We start from the raw sequence: 21,858 nt of genomic DNA on the forward strand, positions 1-21,858 counted from the left end.
TCATTTATTTTACATTAATTTAACAATCATGTCGTATCGAAGAAGACCTCAAACCAGCAATTGAGACCATGAACTCATTAGAAGTTAAATAAATCAAGTGAGAAATCTGGTAAATTTCTCATAAGCTTATAGAATCAGTGATCTTTTTGAAACCAGTGAAGTCACACCCTTGCCAGAAAGAATTCAGGTTTAAGCCACTTGCACGTTGGCTTGACCTTCCAGTCGGTGGTCTCACTTAATGTAGTCAGTAACGACACATCCTCATAACTAAACGACTGAATAGGTTGATTACCAGCAACACCCAAAACGACGTATATCCCTGTTCCCAAAACAAAATGACCGCTGGTGGATATTATACAACTTCTCCTGACTTCCTCCTTTACAGCTGTGATTATTACTGAGGCCAGTGGAGGGCGCCATCCAACCAAAAACATAAGTATGGACTGAATGTAGGCATTTATCAGAAGTCTGACAGAAAGTTGGACCAAATGGAAAGTTATAAAATCTCTCCTTGTGAAACATAATCACAAGTGCAAGATGAGGGTAGATGCTTAAAAGTAGCGTTATATAGTAGAACATATAAAGTGACATCAACAGCTAATGTTAGCCATCGCTAGCCTGGTGGTAATACCAGACCAAGGCAAGTAAGTGGCAGAAGTCCAATAATGAATTTGTTGCTTCCGTTTTCAGCTTTTTACTTGTGAGAAGTTTTTTTTTTTTAAGTTATCCTGTTTCAGCTTTTGTGAAGTCGATCTTTGGTTATCAGAGGAGCCGCCGCTGAGACGAGATTTTCCAATTTCCATCTTCAAGAGAGAGAGAAGACGACCGGATGTCTCGGCTCAACCAGATTCTGCCCATCCAACAAATGACTTATCGGACATTGAGTTTTTTAGGGATGAGTTAACTGTAAGAATTATGGGTGATGGGGCAATAGTCGCCTGCAGAAAACCTGACATTTCATAATTCGAGTGGGTACAAAGAGTTTTTCTGTGCGTGGAGAAGAGGCTCTGCGTCACACTCTCCTTCTACAAAGAGATAAAAAAGAAGAGAGGAAGAAGAAGAAGAAGACACTCCAGGATTTGGAGACCTTCCCTGTTCCTCTCACACTGACTCAACAGCCTCCTATGGTGAAACACTGTAAAGCAGAGACCTGAGGCATGGAAAGTAACAGAGACAGAGTGATTCAGTGAAAGTGAATGGCCCTGACTCCCCTACCCATCACTGAAGGGGGAGAGGTTGAGAGAAAGAAAAAAAAAAGAAAAGAAAAGAAAAAAGAAAGGAGAGAGAGGAGCAGTGAAAGGACGGAAAGAGTGGGGGAAATGACTGGGCGACTGTGTGGGAAGAGAGAGAGAGAGAGAGAGAGAGAGAGAGGAGGGGCTTAGAAAGTATGAACTTGTGTATGATTAAGCTGCAGGAAGCATTAAGAAGTGAAAAGAGTGCACGCAGGACGCGCTACGCTTCACTTTTAGTCGCTTGCTGAGGACGAGTGGCCCTTATGGCTTCCCACGGGGGGACTTTTTCCACCGGGTTGCACTTTTTCTAACGCGCTCCTGAGACTTGACTTTGGTGAATATAAAAAAAAACAAAAAACCCGGAGCTTTGAACCCCCCGTGCTGTTTTTTCCTCTCTCTCTCTCTGTCTCTCTCTCTCTCTCCACCGCTGTGCGTAATTTCTCTCCAGGATCGAGAAAGGAAACAACACATCACAGCAACACGAGGACGACAGACAAGACAAGACAGACAGGGGAGAAACATATCCGACTGGAGGAAAATGAAAGCCGTCTCGGATATCTGCTTGCTTTTCCTCATGCTGCACACTCCCGGCGTGCTGTCCCTGTCCACACGTAAGTTGCACGCAGATGTCCAATCGGTGCGTAAAAAAGTCTTTGGCTGCATCGGGGAAGGTTTTTATTTTTTGGGAAGGGGGGGAGGAGGAGGTGGTTTTTGGGTACAGGCTGGCCTTTTTTTGGTCCACAGGAGCAGTTTAGTCCATGTGTCACCTCAGAGATCTTACTGTAAACACCTCTGGGTGACACTGTCCTGCTCTGGTGTGCACGATTTCAGAGAGAATAAGAGCTGGAGGAATGGATTTCAGCAGCAGTGCAACACATTTTAGAGAGATGCAAACACCACAGATGAACTACAAGCTTTAATAAGAATTTTTAAGTCGTATTGTTTTGGATAGATTTACTATTTTAGGAGGAGATTAGTCTGCAAACATCCTTGATATATTAAAATAGGATAATAAATACACTTTTAGAAGGGTGTGCAACTGCTACAGATACACTACAAGCCATAAAAAGACTATTATAGTGATAGAATATGGGATAATTAACTATTTTAGGAGTATAAAATTAAATGGAAACATTACTGAATAATACAGGCCTATGTAAGGAGATAATAGGAGTTTTATAGTTATCGATATAGAATAGAAAATAACATTTTAGAAGGGCAAACTCTACAAGCCATGTTGAGGATAAATAGTGATATTAGCTAATGCAAACATTACTCAGAAACCACAAGTCTACAAGGTAAATATACAATATGAATATGTCCATTTAGGAGATTAATGTAGGATAACAAAAATATCAGTTAGAAAGGTTATTATTCATACTGCTCCTGCCACTGATAAGAATGTTATAGTTGTAAAATAATGGATAACATGAACATTCAGGAGGACATAAGTCAACGCAGACATGACAGATGAAAGTCAAGATAGATATATATATATAATAGGAATATTATAGTCATCAATGAGAGATAATATTCAATGCAAACAATACAGAAATATTACAAGACATGTTAAGGATATTACAGTGATGAACTATGGGATAAAATGAACAGTTTAGGAGATTATTCAACGCAAACATTAAACACAAAAGACCGAACGTCTTTGCTCCATTATTCACAAGGTATTATCAGACGTGTGTTATTAACACTATGTCAGTATTTGGTTGTTATAGCACGAGTATCGTGATATTGTAACACCCCTAAAGTGTAGGATGGAAAATACACGTTCGTTTCATTTCTAGAGCTCATTTAAAAGCAACACAAAGTTGACCAAAGTGCTTTCCAAAGAGATTATTATAACACAAACAGCATCGCATAAAACAACCGGAGAGTGGAGAGGCCTCGACGTGCCTTAGAATTTGTAGGCTGAAGATAAAATTGATGGGTTTTTAGGTGGATTTTGAATGTTTCAGTGGACGGGGAGGATTCGACTGTTTGTGGCAAACTATTCCACAGTTTCGGGCCAACGACTGAAAACACTTTGTTTTTTTAGCGGAGTTGCGTGGAACGGAGAGCAGCAATTGGTCAGCGGATCTGAGGGGTCGGGCGGTGGAACAGGGGATGTGCAGCTCTGAAATGTGACCCGGTGTCATTCGAGGCAGTGCTTTACAAACTAACACAAGAAGCTAAATCTCAATAAATAATATGATTATATAATTTGCAAGGAAATTACTATTTTCTAAGGATATGAGTCGGTGCAATCCTTGTATAAAAAAGTTTTACAATGGCGTTATAGGGATATTAGAGAGGATATAAACACTAAACTGTTACTTTAACTGCAGTGAAGAGCACCAGAGATACAGGGTTTCCAGAGGAGGAATAAATCAGCATAAGATTATGTAAATCCCACACAGGAACATATAACACTCGCAGTGACTTCTCACAGGGGAACACTGGATTTGAAATATGTTTCCAATAACTCTACAGACTCCTTCCTGCGTTGATTTACATAATCGAGACTCACAAAAAAAATATATATAAATAAAAGGACAAATGCCACTTTGTCCACTTGACACCTCCTGTTATTGATGGGCTCCTGCTGAGGTATATCGGTCGTATCCCCGCCGAGAGGAACTCAGCTCCCAGGAGGCCGAATTTCAACAAGTCGGGCCATAATTCGTTTAACACATGGAGGGCAAGAGGGGCTTTACGGACCGCAGCAAAGCAGTGACATCACTCGCTCGGGTTTTGGAGAATGTTAACCGGCAGCTTAATGCACAGTAACGTAAATAAATCAAAGTTATGTCCGCTTCCCCGCGTTAAGTGGCTGGATTAGTTTTTATGGTGAGCTCACTGGCAGAGAGCAGCTCAGCTCAGAGAGGATCTCCTGTTATTCATCCAGTCTGAAAGGCGCTAATAAAAGAAAGTGTACTTTCAGTGGGCTCATAGGAGACAACGGGCCTTGATCATGAGCTGGCCTGCTGTTTATTACAGGGCCTAATAGGTCATTACGGTTTTATTCACTGCAATGATGGAGGGTGCTTCCCCTTCACTCGCTGTGCTGCGGTTTACAGTTGCCACTGAAATAAAACAGTTTCGATGTGGAAATTTCTTACAAACATATAATTAGCTTTTAGTGCAGCTCATAATCCCGTAAAGTTTGAGTTTATATGTCCTGTTAGCATCTAAATAGGTATTTATGTTGGATATCATCAGTTAAAACCAACTATTTCGCTCTCAAACACACAAAGTCATGAAAAACCAGCTTTTTTAAACCTGAAATTAACTTCTCACCTCCTGCACGTCCCCTTTTCTTCTCACTAAACTCGCCCTGATTTGACGTTAGACAAGATAATCTCTTCAGAGCGTCCGTTAAACACACACAGTGTAGATCTATACAATAAAACACACACACGCGAAAAACAGATCCGCCACCGTCTCCTTGATCCCTCTTTAGACGGCGCTGCTCGGCTCATTGTCACTAAGCGTTGCGTGACTCTCTCTTCCACAGTGGCCCCCCGAAAATGTTCCACATGTACGTCTATTGTGGAGCAGACAGAGGAAAGTGTCGGCTTCCTTTTCAACTGTCGCACAGATGAGCAGAGGGTAAACAGATCTTTAGAAAACAGGAGGGAGTGTCATGTGCCTTTAGAAGACTGACAGGGAAGAACAGAGCTGCGACTAACGGTTATTTTAATCGTTTACTTTCTTGATGACTTGATTAGTTTCGTAGAGCTCGACAGATACCCGGTGATGTTAGGATGTAAAGAACACACTTTTCTGTTCAATGATCCCGAGAACGTGGTCATCAAACTCTGGTGACAGGATACAGGAGGCAATGTAGGCCGGATATTTTACAGTTTCAAAATAAACTCGTGAATTTAGTGGATGTAAATTACCCCGAGCATCTTTTTCAGCATTGTAATATTAAAAAAAACAACATTTGCATTTCAGTGCATGCCGGACAACATATACTACGATATACAGATAAACCTCTGGCCAGTTACTAGATAACACTTGATAATATCGAGTCGATTGTGGTGATTTTCATCAGTTGATCAGTGTTTCCCAAAGCACACGATGATGTCCTCAGATGTCTTGTTCAAATACTCGACTTCCTTAAAGAAGTAAAGAAACCTGAAAATACATGACATGGAAACAACATTAACATTAGTGCTGCAGCATACTCTGTGTTTACTATATGATTTATAACATAATATATTAGATGGCACATTTATAATGTCATTCCTCATTGTTGTTATTATTAAATAAAAATAAAAATAATTTCTGTAATACTGGATTATATTGTTTTGGTTTTAGATGATAGGAAGATGCAATTGCAATGTTTATTTTAATTTGACCTTTTTACTAGCAGTGGTGGTAAACCCAGAATAGATAATAATAAATAGGAACCAAGCGCCAGATGCGCTAAACACTAATGCTTTGTTACAAAACCTGTCCATGGGGAGCTTTTAAAGGGGCAGTATGTAGTTTTGGAGAAGAAGTTACAACCCGGAATTGTATTATTTACAATATAAACGGGGTAATGATACAAACTCATGAATATATTTTATGTTTTATATGTGAATAAACAAGCTGTTCTCAGAGGAAAATAAGGTCCTCAAGACACAGTGTGAATCCAGAATGGTGGCAGGGTCCGCCACAAAGTAAAACGGTATGAAACTGTGTTGTCCTTTAAGGTCAGTTTGTTTATTCAGTCCTGAAAACAAAGATAGTTTGTGTATTCAGTTTGTTTTGGCCGTTGACGATCTTCCTCTTCTAATTAGAATGTCTTCCCCAAAACTACATAATGTTCCTTTAAAAGTCGAAAGAAGAAAAGAAAAACTAAAAGTTGATTAATACAGTTACTAATATGTAAACACACAGCACTGTGATGGTCAGATACGTCTGTATTAGTTGTGCGAACAATGTTGTTTCTCTTTATAACCATGATGTAACAGCTCTGTTCAGCTTGGTGAGACAACGCCAAAGTTTTGCTTCTTGAACAGAGGGAACAGATAAATTGTGACTGTCAACACTAATTGAATAGTTAAGTAATTGTTGCAAAGAAAAATTATTTTCAGACTGGTAATCAATCATATATGTCATTGTTTGGAGGCTCTGCTAGGAATTAAACATTGCCCAATAACTTCTTCCCTCACTGTCGCGGGGTTGAACTCAACTCACGCTGATGAGCGCTGTGCTTCGCGCAGCTTCTCCAAACAAACAACATTTTACAAGCCATTTCCTCCAGCGAGCGTGTCAGGCAGAGACAATAAACAGCAGTAATTGTGTCTTTCACTGTAGCGTTTGAACTGTAAAGGAACGGGGGTATTAAGAGGGCTTCACACCCCAGCCCCGGGGTAACAGCCCGTCCTCTGCGCCTCGAATACATAAACACTGATTGTTATTCAGCCGGATCAGCATATTATCGGCTAATCACGGTCCCCCTTTCGTCCCGCCGTCTCCGGTGACAAAGACAACCTCCCCCTCTGTGCAGGTGTTTGTTTGTGTTCTCTGCGTGTGCGTAAATGTTTTGTGTCAGGGCTCCGGTCGGGGGAGTTGTGATATTAATATTGGTGTGGAGTTACAGTTGGTTTTAGCTTCTTCAAAGTCGGCTCCTCTGTGCTGGACCACACAAGGTCTGTCAGCTCCACAGACGTGGCCCCCGGGCGAAGATTTGTAGTGGTCTGACAAAGTGTTGACGCTCTCACAGCTCAGTCAATCCCTCTCAGAAAATCGTCTGACTGACGTGTTTGCATTCCGGCGCCTGCAACATTTTTGTAAAAATCCACCAATCTGAGGAAATAAACGTCTTCCCTTCCCTTCAATCCTCTCTCTCTTACAGTAAATAAAACACCCGCAATTATTATTAAAAATATCTGTAGTCCTTCACATTTATCCTTCGCCTGTGAAATATGATAACAAATGATGATTTACCATCCCCTCTGTGATGATTACACTGACCTCTCCTCATCCGTCTTGCTCTCTTTCCCAGATGTAGCAGTTATCTACCCCCAGGACCCTGTCCTCCGCATGGGGTCCAACCTGACCGCCAGCTGCTGGGTGCACTCCGACCTCGGCATCCACGCCAGCTCTCTGTTCTGGACGCTCAACGGCCAGCAGCTGCCCAGCTCCCTGTACCGAGTGCTGAGCCCCACCAACCTCAGCGTGACGCTGGCCGGACTCAACGCCTCCAGGCAGACGTCCGGCGACAACCTGGTCTGTCACAACCACAAGGGCCACATCTTGGCGGGCTCCTGCCTCTACGTCGGGAGTAAGTTCAACAGCTTATTCTCGCGTTATCCGTGCATTTATCTGCTCACTACGTCCATGTTAAGGGAAAGTAGAACAGGATCGAGAAGAGTTGCACAACACGGAGGTGAGAGGAGTGAAAGGAAATGGGAATACGGGGAAACAAGACGGAAGCAGTGGGCAGATCTTTAAGTGTCCCTACACGGTCTGTATTTTATGTTTAGTGTTTCTGCCTTCGGGCCGGCGAGAGGCCTCTGTGAGCGTGTGACTGTGCGACGCTCCGACCACCTGTGTGGTCCATTACTCGCACAATCACTCACAGAGAGGGTCATAAGACGCTTTACACAGACACATGTTTGCACTTCTATACTTACGAGGACCAACATTTACATAACGCATTGCCAAGCTGCTGATAATACTTCACTGGGTGATCCTGTCAGTGTGGTTCTTTATGATAATCTTTGAAACAGTCTTCTCCTGTCGGGGCAGTCGATTCCTTCAAGAAATTCTTTGACATTTGAGGAATTATTTGCTTTCTGGATGAGATGTCTGTTGGGTAAATATGAGGCTGCAGCCAGCTGCTGAGCTTACCGTTAAGACTGAAGGACTCCCCTCGGTCTTATTTTCCCTGTTTGTTTTAAACTGCACCATATGTTACACATTATACCTTTAACGGCAATCAAAAGCGAGCCAACATCATCGACATAATGTGAAGTAAAGTGTCTACTGACGTTAGCCAGCCCCGGCCCATCCTGGATACTAATACCACTTTCCGCAATTTAGATACAATCTGACAGCACTGTGGTTTCAGCTGCTTTACCGAACTATGACTAGCTTAACTGCCCTGTTAAGTTAGTGTTAAACAGTCAATTCAATCTTGACATAAATGAAATACAACTTACCAAAACAGTAGTTCCTCTAGTTCGATTAAAACACATGCTCAATTCACAGGTAACAGATGGACCTTCTGACTCACCATATTTTAGAAACAACACTTTTAAGTCAACTTGACACTTAACACTTAACACACTTTGTTTTTGGTACAATCTCCTCATCTAACTCTTGGCAAGACAGTATATAAGTGTATTTCTGGAAATGGAAAACTATAAACTTACTGAAGTACAAAAACACTTAAAGCCATGAAGGGTAATTATTGATGTTTTTGTAGTTTGTAATAATTGCTGAAGTGTCATCACTGCAGCAGAGTTTCTAACAGCAGCAGTCACAGGAGTAAAAAAAAACAAAAAATGTAACTATGAAGAAACACGTGCTTTCATTTTCACACACACACACACACAAACACACACACACACACACACACACACACACACACACACACTAGGGGAGATGCGGTCTGGATCGTAATCTCGGTGTGACACTGGTGTTCAGCACCTTGTGTTCTGAGAGATGAGGAATGTTGGCAGGGATCCAGAGTCCGACCAGATCAGACAGCACACACACACACACACACACGCACACACGCACACACACACACACACACACACACACACGCACACACACATATACACACACAGAAACACACAAAATAAAACAATTAAGAGAAGAAAAAAAACACAGCAATTTCTGAGGAACATCGCGTCTGGGGGAATTACACTCAGGAGGAAGGGGCTGCAATAATGGCTGGAGGAAACTCTGTACCCTCGAGGACCCGACATCGTCCCTCCACCACCTTCTCTCCGCACCACTCTCCTCTCTCTTCATCGATGTCTCTCACTCTGTCCTCCCCTCTTTCTCTTCCCAGTGCCTCCGGAGAAGCCGGTCAATCTGACCTGCTGGTCCAGGAACACCAAAGACCTGACTTGCAGCTGGGCTCCGGGAGGAAAAGGAGAGACCAACATTAGCACGCAGTACACGCTCAAGTACAAACTCAGGTACAGAGACAGATACATTCAATTCAGTAGGACATCTGAAAAGCAGATTAAATTTAATTAAATTTAAGATTAAGCATTACACTTTTGACCCTCCAAACTCTTTGTATACAGACCAAGTTTGCCCACCATAGTGTTAAGTTTGACCCACCAAAGAAAAAGTTCAACATCCATTATCTGTGTTTTTCACAAGCATAAAAACAACTCACTGAGACCGCTGTTGCCGTGCCCCAACAACCCCAAAAGTCTGTATTTGACGACCTGGAAATGAGACTCAACAATCAACTGTCTTTCTCCAGAGATTTAAACATGCTGGACTGATTTTACTGGTTAAAAAAACAATAATTACTGGACAACAGACACTCTGCCTTCAACATCGCCTCAACATGTGGCAAAGTCAAAAGTTTAACAAGTGTTCCGTGCCAAGCCAACCAAATGTTTTATTACACTGAACCATGTGGGAAGGCACCATTATAAACTCTTTTCAAAAAATACCTGGCATGTGATGAGACAAACTATCTGTCTGACTGTCTGTCATCAGCCTATCAGATCAGTAGTAAGACAACATTGCCAGTAGAGACAATTGGTGAATTATACTCTCACCGGAGCCAATCGGGGAAAAAAGAAAAGCTTGTTCTTTGCTGTTATTTCAATGAAATATACACGCCAGTTCTGATATAAGTGATGCCACGGCGGCATCTAAGCTGAACTGTAACACACACCCATTGTTTCCAGCTTTTCCTCACTGGATTGGTTGAGCCGCTGCGTGTTCGGACACAAGAACAATATCATGCAAACACGGCCGCCTTAGTGTTAAAGGGATATTCCGGTGTAAATTTAATCCATGGTCTAAATCACCGTGAAACTGTGTTACAATCCCTCTCGAGAGATCAAGTTAGCAGACCGCTTATTTACGGAGTTTTATCAACCTCAGAAACGTCCGTTCTTTTGCCTGTCCGCCCTCGATAATAACTGTTATAAACTGGCAGGTAAGACACATATGAACTTTGATTGCTTTTCCATGGAGTCATAATCATACATTTTCATCCATGAGCCGCGGAACTCTACTGCACTCGGTAATCGACTCGTCGGGACTTCCTGTCAACAGGAAGTTGCTGCAGAAGAGTGGTAAATTTAGTCAGCTTTTCAGTAGAAATCCAGCTAAGCTAGCGGAGGTTAGATGCCCCGGACTATGTGCTGAGACCCTATTTGTACTGTTGCTGAAGTTTGGTGCTGTTCTGAGCATTATTTGTGGCTTTTTGGTGGCGGTTTATATTTGGACCCATTTACTGCAGTGTATTGTTGTCGTGTGGTCGTTTCTGAGGTTGATAAAACTCTGTAAATTAGCGGTCTGCTAACTTGATCTCTCAAAGGGAGTCTAACACAGTTTCACGGTGATTTAGACCATGGATTAAATTAACACCGGAATATCCCTTTAAATGCAAATCTACAGTATGTTGGAGCTGTTGGGTCTGGAGGGGTTCATCCGACGGTCAACTGAGAGCAATTTGATGAGCCTTACTTTTTCTAAAAACACGTAGAGACATGCAGTGACGGTGCCACACACCTGTAAATGAAGGGAGTCACTACCAGGCGAACCAGCCTTGGGTTGAAACGGGTTAAAGTTCTGACTTGGTGAGCCCATCAGGAATGTTCCCAGTCCAAAATCAAAATATTGACATGTGGGATTTTTATGATGAGCTGAACAGCCTGACCAAAAAAAAGTGGAGCTGGAAGTAAGACAAAATTCCTTATCTGTTTGGCAGACCATATTTTAAGAATAACAAGGTCGGTAGCTGCCAGGCGGCAAAGCCATTTATAAAAGTCAAATTTCACGAGAATTAGGAAAAACAGGGAATTCTCCTGGGAGTGATACATTTTCATATGAGTTTCAGATAGGTTCTCATTTTTTAAATACTTGACTCAGATTTTAAAAGCGATGAAAAGATGAAAACACAATACGGCGCGCCAACAGGTACATTAGTGTGACTTCATAAAACATCGTATAAACTCGCACATCAGCTCACATAAATCCAACATCAAATGCATTATTCAAGGGTGTCGGCGCCGTCCAGAGTCCAACTCATGCTTTCTGTTTCCCCTCCAGGTGGTACGGTAAGGAGAAGGAGTGCGAGGACTACACTCACTCGCAGCCGTACTCCTGCAGCATCACCCGGGACCTGCACCTCTTCACGCCCTATGAGATCTGGGTGGAGGCCTCCAACCAGCTGGGCCACGCTGCCTCTGATGTCATCACGCTCGACATCCTAGACGTGGGTGAGTGTGAACTTTGACCCATTTTCTTGGAGTCCCTTTTATGCTTTTCAGAGCTTAGATCCCGGTGTCAACGAGCCCTCAGGTTATGATCCGGGACAATGGATACCTGTGTCCACCTGTGACCCTTCATCACAGCAGCTTCCCCCCCCCCCCCCCGAACAGTTGATGGATTATTTTTAAAGAATAATTGGGCATTTTGGGAAATGCACTCATGTTTTCTCTCAGGACGAGTGTTACCATTCTCATGGCTCTTGTTTAATTTGGAGCTAGAGCACGGAAGCGGATTAGCTTAGCTTAGCATCAAGACCGTAGCCAGGAGGTTGAAAGCCAGACGAGACATAAAAAATACGCCTTCCAGCACCTTTCAAAGCATATTCATTATGTGCTGTGTCCTGTTTACTTATCCATATAGAAATGTTGGTGTTACAGCAGCAATTTGTGGTTTTACGTTGGCGGGGGGGGGGGGGGGGGGGGGGGGGGGGTTGTGTGCCAAATATTTTATTGGCCGGCAGCAGTGACTTCCAGCCTTTATTCCCCAAAAAATAAACATGACTTTGTGCGGCAAATTCGCTGTGTTTGTTTTGTATAATTCAGACGGAGCATCTCATTACCATTCGGGTTTATCTCGTGACTTACAGGTATTGAACCGTAAAAGACTTTAGCCTCAAATGGGCAACCCTTAAAGTATTGAAGAAGCATCACTTCACTTCATAAGTTCATCTCTTGATCCGTACAGACAGGACGTTGGCCGGACTTCAGTGTCTTCTGACTTCTGGAGAAAGTTGTTCGCTCACCCAGCTTCGACCCTGATGGGAGCTGAGCGTTGTTCCCTTTTAAAGCGATGCTATGTGGGGTTTTTTTTCCCCTGCGTGGCTTAGCGCGGGTTTAAGCAACCGGAGCGTTGCGGCGAGGCCAAATTCTTCCTCTTTTCCTCATTATCCCCAGAAAAAAAAAAAAGTTGCACGCTCATACAGACATGAATGCACGCACCTGGACAAGCGTAGGTGTGTGACGAATGGAAACGCCCTCCGTCCTGATGAGCTCATTTTCTCTTTACTCATGCTCACTGGACACACACACACACGCATAGAAACACACATACACAGAAAAACACTCGCTAACCCCCTTTTATGTGGTGTTGGAATGTTCCAGGCTGATCCTCAGACCTAATCCTGTCTCCGAGCCGGCTGTAGACCCCCGAGGCCAGAGGAGTTTGGGCTTTTTGAGGCTTTAAGACTTGGACCTGAAATAATAGAGCCTGATTAGCTCGGAGCTCTTCACCTGGTTCACTCATCACACGCTCCGAACATCATCTGGGAAACGCACTGAGGGAAAAACCATATAGAGTGTAAAGGGGCCAAACGTGTCACTGGCGAGGAAGCGAGCGTCCATCAATCTCTTAATCCCCTTTCCGTTTCCCTAATGTATGCACACACACACACACACACACACACACACACACACACACACACACACACACACCTGTTTACACACCCCGAGGGCAGGGCAGGGCCCGGTAACAGTATAGAAACAGAGAGGCAGGCAAGAGCGTGGGCGGTTTCTGGACCTGCGTGCACGTTTTGTTTCCCTCGGGTTGCCCCGGCCATTCTTTTCATTCAAGTTTCCAAAACAGTAGCAAGGTCGTAAAACGCAGCAGCCACACCTGCGCCGCGCTGCTGTGAGTCACTTGCGTCTACGGTCATGTCTAATCAGTTATGAAGGCGAGGCGGAAACACCTACAGTCTTCTCTGCATTCCTCTGTCACGGGGAACCCTCTGAACCGAGAGACTTGAGGCAACTTGTATTGGTGTCTGCCTCCGAGACGAGGGCGCGTGGAGGAATGACACAACCTATGTTAATGATGATTCATCTGTTGGTTGTCATGCCTCATTGACTTTTACTGCTTAATGCATCACATGTATAGGAACGACACAGTACAGTAAACGCTGTCCTGTACTGTAGCGTCTTTATTGACAAAAACAAAAATATAGATTCATTTTTTAATTCACAAAAAGTGAAAAAGACACCCTTCAACTAGAGGGTAAGACAGTAGCTTTTTTGTAGCCTGAGAGGCCAAATTCAGGGCAACGAAAGTCCAGAAGATGCTCGCTGCTGCTTGTTAAGCTTAACTGCTTTGAGCGCAGGAATGACTGAACACACAACAGGATTTATGTCGATTTTCAACAGTAAGAAAACTCTTTAGGGAGATTTTAGCGAGTAAATTAAACCGAAATTTGAAAAGTAGACAGAGCAGAAAGATGCTTATGATGTTATTATGAGAAAACAACTCGAGTTGATTAATGAAATTAACTCATATGTCAACTTGGTCTTCAGATACTTCAGATTAATTTTATATTAACGTGGACAAGAAGGGAAAATCTCCAAGAAAAATACATTTAAGTGCCACAATTATTTCAAGTAATTGTGGTTTTCCATCTAATACCCTGTGTTTTAAAGTTATCGTTGGGCTGGACAATTTAAAATCACCCAAAACTGTGAACTGGATCTGCTGAAGTAACACACATTACGTAGCTCAGAGAGCGTCTCTGGTGACCAGAAACAATTCCTCTAAAAAACTTTCGTGTCAACTCCCAATTTTTCCCCCCACTGAATCTCTCTCATCTTCTTCTTTTCCCCTGGGTTTTTCCTTGTTTGTTTATTGCTAAGGAATGACATTATAAAAAAAAACGGCACCGGAGTCGATATTGAAGCGATCTTAAAAAGCTCAAAACAAAACGTGAGGAAAGTTAAAGTAATGGTCTGTCACAATATGTTTGTTTGTTGAAAAGATAATCGCTGTCAGATGATAAAAGTCTCTCACGGCGTACACAAGTCGACTCTTCGGAGACCGCAAAGCCTCCGCCAACACTGAACACTCCCTCGATGTGCTGTTACACATAAAGACATCACTCCTACCGCTTCAAATTAGAATTGAATGGATTCTTGACCCTGCAAACATCAGTCCAGAATGTAGCAAGAAGCCCCTAAGCTATGGATTTTTGGCTTAAAATGATAATCTGGGCCATCTGTCCGCCAGAAGTTTATCGTTAAGTTCCTCGGATAGAAATGTACTCCTTAATGGCTGTAATGAATTACAATATTAACCCAACTTGTGCCTCTTATGAAATCATTGTTTGTACATTTGAGAATTTTCCCTCATTATCAAGCACACAAGCTGCTTTTCCCCCAAATAAATACAAAAATCCGGAAAGTTGTTCATTAACACATGTACTTAAAGACATGCCTTAGATCCTAAAGCTGCTTTGATCAACATGTTTGAATTAATAGACTATTGGAAACGACTGTGTAATGTGCTTTAAGTTACAAACCACAGGAAAATGATCACCTTACTCTGCAGTTCCTTTCAGCTCTATGGAGCATTTTAGCCTATTTCAGCCAAGAGTTTTGGTTTCCTGATTCTCAGTTTCCTACTTCATTTCCAGCAATAGGCTCTCAGCTATTTTAAATGAAAGCCCTCTAATAAAGAATCTGAATAGTACCAAGCTAGACGGTGAACACAATGAAGTATTTGGCAGCTAAAGATCCTGAGGAGTTGGTAGTGACCAAAAACAGAGCATAAAGAGAGTAAATATTTGACTTGTATTCATCAGAGGGCCTCAGACACGACAATAAATGAATGATCTTGTGGCTGTGTGTGAAAATGTTCACAATAACAGCATTTAATGGTGATAACGTCTCAGTTTTGTTGCCCAAAAGTAGCAAAAAACAGCACGAGCTGGACTGTTTTTTCTGTACTTATGATTAAATTAATATAATGTTTCTTTGTCCACAAAGTGGAGATAGTACATCAAAATTCAGACCCTAACTGGTCAGACAAATACAAAACATGTCACTTAGAGCTCGTCTGGTCAGTAAGTAGAAAATAAATTAGCAACTGCTTTCTTAATCAAATAGTGATTTCAGTTATTTTCTGTGCAGAAATGATCAACATTCAATGGTTTCAGCCTCTCAAATGTGATGATTTGATGCTTAATCTTGTCAAAGTAATTATGTTTTGGTTTGAGACTGTTGGTCAGACACAGCAAGACATTTGATGATGTAGTTGTGGGCTGTGGGAAATGAAAATGGACATTCAGCGGTCTTCATTACAGATCTTCATTACATAACCGTTTCAATTCTTGGCCTGACTTGTTACAAGTGGATTTTATGGGATTAGAGCTGCAACATCCAATTTTTGTACGGATTAACTGATTCATTCTTTGGTCTGCAAAAAAAAACAAAAAACAACTATCCCAGAAGACTCAAACAACTCGTAAATATTCAGACTTTTAAAAGTTTGGACCAGTTGATTCTTGGCACATGACATTAGCTCTGGAGTTGATCGTACTAAATAACCTTCGCCATCTCTTTTTCCCTCCAGTGACCACGGACCCTCCGTCAGGTGTGACTGTCAGTCGTGTCGGCCAGTTGGAGGACCAGCTGAGCGTTCGCTGGGAGGCCCCACCCGCCCTCAAAGACTTCCTCTTTCAAGCCAAATACCAGATCCGCTACAGACTGGAGGACAGCCAAGACTGGAAGGTAAAGGACAAGGACGCGTAGTTATGAGGACATAAATCTCCCCTCGTTGTCTCTCACACACAGGCAGATATATTACTTCAGCACTGTCCCAGCTGTTTCTCATCCTAATGCTGTAATCACCTCTAATCTAGTATGATTGAGGCCTCCGCTGCCAGGAGGAGAAGTCAGGTTTTGATCAGGAGAAAAAACACAGTTCGGAGCCACTGTGTATACCTCGGTTCAAACTTTTAATGAATGAAAAATACAGTGTAGAAACCTTCAGCCGTCGCAGATGGTGCTTCCCAGAATCCATTTGAGTCCTCTGGGTACGAGTGAAGATTCTCCAGTAATTAAGGGGGAATTACACACATGTAATATAAGCAAGTCGTTGCTCGCAAAGTGGAAAAAAGAAAAGGTGGGGGAGCGGAGGGACGAGATGGCGGGTGAAGGAGGAGAGAGGAGACTTCAAATCCAAAGTGGCTTCAAGGGGCTTTTGGTGGTGAAAACAAAAACGCCGTTTCCCCTCTGAACCGGCCCTAATCATGAGGTCATGCTGAGGAATGGAGGGGATTCATCTCAGCTGTTAATGTCTTCAATATGGCTGCAAAGATGCGCAGCGGTTTGGCTTCCCCACGTCACATCATTAGCCCTCTGATGCCTGTAATTTCCATGTTCTGCTTTCTGTTGTAGTCGTTCTGAACAAGTACTTACAGACAGAATGCCAGAGAGAAAGTGGGGACTATTAGACTGAGTTATTAACCGCTGTGTGCGGGTGTTTTTTCTTTCCTTCTCTATCTATTTGCTCGTCTTTATTTCCGCCGTCTGTCCGTGTATTTCCGTGAGTGCCTGCGCATGCTCCTGCGACGGTTTCTCAGCATATGCGGCCCCGTAATACCTAACAGAGAGCAGATTTTTACCCAGCAGGCACAATTACACGAAAATATTTGCATAAACACGCTGATCAGGAGCCCCCAAACAATGTGGTGTGCATGCATGTTTGGGTCTGCGCATGGTTTGTGGTTGTGTTTTCTACATCTTGACTCTGCCTTGTGTTTTAGTTTGTGCCCATTGGTGTTTAATACTGCGGTCAGACCTCCAGCACTCAACTCTTCTGTTTTTGTTTTTTTTTTGCGTGTAGGTGATGGACGACGTTGGGAATCAGACGTCTTGCAGGCTGGCCGGACTGAGACCTGGAACGGTGTACTTCGTCCAGGTATGGTTTGGTACAAGGGGGGACAATAGACAGAAAATGTGCCACCAAAAATATTGTTCCATTACATGCATATAGAAGAAGATTTATTTATACACATATAAATATAAAAACGTGGAGCGTATGTTTTGATAATGTGGCCGGCATCTTCATTTTAATAGTTGGACATCTGGGAAACACTGTCCCTTAACTCTGACTGCGTGTGATCACCAAGCATCAATGATGTAAACACTTAGTCCGACTTTGTCCCGCTGTCCTGAGCTCTGTGGGCTCAGAAAAAGGCACCCGTCTTTTTGGCTAGCACGACCGGACATTAGCCGGGTGCAGCCTTTAGGGTCCAATTTGTAAGAAATTCCCAACTCGTCAAATGCTGACGCCCTGGATAGGCGCCCTACCCAACCTACAATCTCTAAGCTTCAGTATTTGATGGGAATGAGACCCAACAATCAATTTTCTTACAGACTGGAACCTTAAATCCAAGCTAGAATAGCACGGCTGCCATCCTTAACCTCTCGCCTCTCCTCGTTGGGGTGGTTGAAAGATCCCATGAGTAGTGATCAACTCAAAGTTGGCTGATCTTAATCCAAAACTCTTGACAACCCCCTGTCCCCCCTTTAATAAGTAATGATGGTGCGACACAGTTTATGTAAATGTGTGTTCTCTTGCGTTTTCCCCCAGGTTCGCTGTAACCCTGTGGGTATCTATGGCTCTCGCAAGGCCGGCATCTGGAGCGAGTGGAGCCACCCTACGGCCGCGTCCACACCCCACAGTGGTGAGCACACACTGGAGCACTTACTGGCGATACCGCTGATAGCACCTCTTCCTCTTGATCTCGTTCTTTTGAGAGCTTTTTTTGGTCAATTTTACGAGACAGTTTGTACCGCTAAAGTTCGTTTTGTACCACGCACCCCGCTGTTTTCTCGCTCTGCTGGAAACTGGCCGGCGGCGGTGCTGTGTCACCCTCTTTTACCCTTCTTCCAGCCTGTTTTGTGCTGTGTTGCATTTTTCTATTCGTGGCAGATGTATCGGCTCAAAGGCATCAACTCAAATTATATCACATCAAAATAGAAAAATTAAAGCCAAATCGAATATTGCCAAACTTAATATTAAAAAATCAGACCAGACCTTGTTTATGTAACGCTTCAGTTGCAACACAAAGGGACAGAAAGAAGAACTGACAAAAGGATCAATAAGGAAGACTGAACACGATTCAAGTCGTGCTGTTCGCTCTGCTGGATGCCGCAGCGACTTGGCTAGCTGCTTTCTCAGACTTAACAATGAGTTCTCATAGCAAAATGGTATCAATACTGTCAGGAATGAGGGAGACAATACATGGGTTGTGAAAAAACCCCCTGAATTTTTTAACACAAGTAAATGTATTCCAGAACTTTTAATGGAAGCTTGGAGTGATTTTGTCAGATGAACTCAAAGAAGCATTCTGGACTGGTGGCTTGGAGTGGTGTTATGAAAAGGGCTAGCTGGTTAGCATGCTAACTTCGGTAGATATCTTTATGTAAACGCATAAAATGTTTGTCTACGATCTAATAATCAGAGTACCTTTCCCACCAATGCCGCTCTGAAAACTAAAGCCAGTCTAACTTTCAGTCTCTTTCCCGTCCCCTCCTTCTTTCTTCCCTCCACGCAGAGCGCCTGATGTCGGGCTCCTGCGACTCCAAGTCCAGCGGGGACTCCAACTCCACCCTGCGCAGGGAGCTGAAGCAGTTCTTCGGCTGGGTGCGGAAACACGCCTACGGCTGCAGCAGCATGTCCATGAAGCTGTACGACCAGTGGAGAGTGCTGATGCAGAAATCCCACAAAGCACGCAACCAGGTAGGTAAGCATCACTAATGCAGGGACACGCCACTCAAATCTAATCACGGACATGCAACCGCACACACGCAAAAAGCACTGTTGAATGAAGAGCTGATTTGTAACAGAGTCTGTCTTTTTGATTTAAGGTTCTCCAAGGGGATAAATCCTAGCACACGCTGCCTTTTCCAAGTCAAGAAAAGAACTGAGTGAGTGTGTTTCTGTCGATGTGTGTGTGAGAGAAAGAGACGTTGTATTCTTATATGGGAATTATAAGACTTTTTCCTCTGGACGTACCGGCCGTGGCGGTGAGAGGACATCCAAAACATGGGATTTTCTTCTTTTTAAATTCATCTTTCCCAGTCGACACCAGCGCTTTGTTTCTGCAACTGAGAAGGTGGACTTGCCTTGGAACGTCCTGGTATCAACATTCAAAAAAACGTAGACCACGCGGACTTTTCTGCTTTACTCAAAGGATGTTGTAAGCATGAATAAAACCTCGGGCATCAGTAAAAGACGTTTGACATGTGGCTGCTCTAAAAGGTGATCAACAAAACAGATTCAAACAAACTAAAAAGTGTTGCCCGAGCGTCTGAACAAAGTATTCTGTGACCTGTTTTTTCTTTTCTCCTGTGGATCCAAAGCGCCATCTAGTGGCTGTGCAGCATCCATGGATCAAAAGCTCCGAATCAGAAAAAAAACTTCCTATGTGTAAAAAAGAAAAAAAGTTAAGAATTATCACTCAGTATTTCCAATTCGTGCTTTTTGTCATACAAAGTGCCAAACGTGTTTTTCTCTGAGCGACAGTATGTGACTGATGGTTGTTTGTGTGTGGAGACGTTTTCACTGCCTTTATTTTTGTACTGAATTGTACCAGCATATTTAAAACTGTATAAAGTTATGTTTTATTTCTTAAGTTATGTTTAGTTTAGTAAAAAAAAAAAAAAAAAAAAAAATAGAAATATCAATGACTGAAGTTGTTTATCAATCTCTAATGTTGTTCTATAAAAACATGTCGGAAAACACGAGGCTTGGGAATGACTTGTGTGTGTGACGCTCATGTTGTCTTTTACATTATATATTCACCCATTAATCTTAAAAATTTGACCTGCTGCTCGACACATTTCCTGCAAGAATTGTCACCGGGATTGTCCGAACTGAAACATGTCCAATTTAGCAACTTATGTGGACAAAAAAACGCCTTATAATAAGAATTTTCTGTTAATTTCATCCCCAGAATAAGCAGAATACATGCCGTAGGTACACCGTGTGACATAGATTGATAGTCAGTTGCTACTCAAACAAGAAATCTGTAATATTTTAAATGATATGTTTATTATTTTTAAGAAAATAAAGGGGAAAAAGACAGACACAGCACCTCCTAGCATAACAGTAACTACAGTCATGTTTAATTATAAAAACAAATTGCTCCTCACCTTCCACTACAGGGCCCCAGATCCTAACGAACACACCGCGTCTATCTTCCTTAGAAAGTTTCTCTCTCCAGATGTGATGTGTTTACCATTTCTCTCAACCGCAAATCAAATGTGGGTACGGCCTCCAATTTTTCACACTCGCATGATTCACTTATCTTCAATCACCTTTCCAAACAAAACCGCCATTTTTTAAGATAATTGTTGGCAACGGCAGAGGAGCTGGTCGCTCCAAGAGTGGCTGCGGGAGGATCAGGTTCCCGAAAAGCCTCAGAGAAACAATGAAAAATGCCTTTTTTCATGCGTGTGAAGTTTCTGCATCGCCAGAAAGAATGTGTGAAATAACTACCAGTTTAAACACCAGTAAATAATACACTTTAAGATTGATATTTTATTTAACCCTGTTAACATGAGAGTCTAGATTTAGTCATAAGGGTGTAGTTCACTTACATCAGCAGAGTAATGTAGGAAAAAAGTCATGTTTTAAAGCCAAAGACGCCAAAAAATACAAGTTTTAACGATCACATGTGGTGATCTAGATCTTTTTTTTCTCATTTATGTACGTTTATGAAAGTTTAGTTAACTCAGTGAGGTTTTAAATACAAGTTTGAGATCCTTAAAGAACATTTTTATTTATTAATTTTCCATCATAAGACCTCCTCAGACTTACACGTGGGTGCCAGTGATCCTTTCTCAATATCTAAAATAGCAAAAACTCCAATTTAAGAATCTATATATGCAAAATATAGACATAACCAGTGACTCACATTAATTAGGTTGTTCTTGTGATCTTACACATGCCATAAATCTGGTTTCCAAACATTTTAATGAAGCGTGACAATTAGGAAAAGCTCACAATGTTTTCGCAATCACAGAAACACAGAGCAGGGTGTGTCAGACTCATTTTCAGTGAGTGTAATTAAATGGGTGCGGAGCGTTTGACCGAGAAAAAGCGTGACAGCTCAGCTTTTCAGAGCAGAAACATACAAATTCTGACCACATGGCGGCGCTACGTGCACCTAAATCTACCTCAGGTTCTCTGCTGGTCCAAGGCCCAAATCTGTGACTGAGCTCCTGAGGAGGAGCAGAAATAATAAAACATAACGTCGGCGAGGTCAAAACAAAGCTGAGTGACATTTGACAAACACTTTCCCTGATGAGTCCAGGCTGCGTCTCATCACGCTCCACAGCGATGAGCGAGTCACGTCTCCTAACACGCCTCACTCTGCTCCCTGCTC

At 42.6% G+C, this 21,858-nt stretch overlaps 1 protein-coding gene across 2 annotated transcripts; it reads left to right on the forward strand.

Moving 5' to 3' along the window:
• Positions 1 to 1,399: 1,399 nt before the first annotated feature.
• crlf1a (cytokine receptor-like factor 1a) lies at positions 1,400 to 20,212 on the forward strand. 2 transcript variants are annotated; one of them, XM_030443195.1, is made up of 9 exons: positions 1,400 to 1,843; positions 7,228 to 7,506; positions 9,247 to 9,376; positions 11,481 to 11,650; positions 16,032 to 16,189; positions 17,307 to 17,381; positions 18,057 to 18,150; positions 19,024 to 19,212; positions 19,337 to 20,212. In XM_030443195.1, exons 1-9 carry the CDS (start codon positions 1,771 to 1,773, stop codon positions 19,351 to 19,353), a joined length of 1,185 nt encoding a protein of 394 aa, XP_030299055.1. In that variant the 5' UTR covers positions 1,400 to 1,770; the 3' UTR covers positions 19,354 to 20,212. The 2 variants fall into 2 exon arrangements, with proteins under 2 accessions (XP_030299055.1, XP_030299054.1); XM_030443194.1 differs by having other exon boundaries at positions 1,401 to 1,843; positions 19,024 to 19,208.
• The last annotated feature ends 1,646 nt before the right edge of the window (positions 20,213 to 21,858 follow it).

This window comes from Sparus aurata, chromosome 16 (genome assembly GCF_900880675.1).
Source record: "Sparus aurata chromosome 16, fSpaAur1.1, whole genome shotgun sequence".
In the NCBI taxonomy this organism is placed as follows: Eukaryota; Metazoa; Chordata; class Actinopteri; order Spariformes; family Sparidae; genus Sparus; species Sparus aurata.

Coding starts and splice junctions, on each gene's coding strand:
- crlf1a (XM_030443194.1), top strand. CDS start 1,771: ATGAAAGCCGTCTCGGATATCTGCTTGCTTTTCCTCATGCTGCACACT. Junction 11,651..16,031: donor GCTCGACATCCTAGACGTGG/GTGAGTGTGAAC, acceptor TTTTCCCTCCAG/TGACCACGGACCCTCCGTCA. Junction 18,151..19,023: donor CGCGTCCACACCCCACAGTG/GTGAGCACACAC, acceptor CCCTCCACGCAG/AGCGCCTGATGTCGGGCTCC.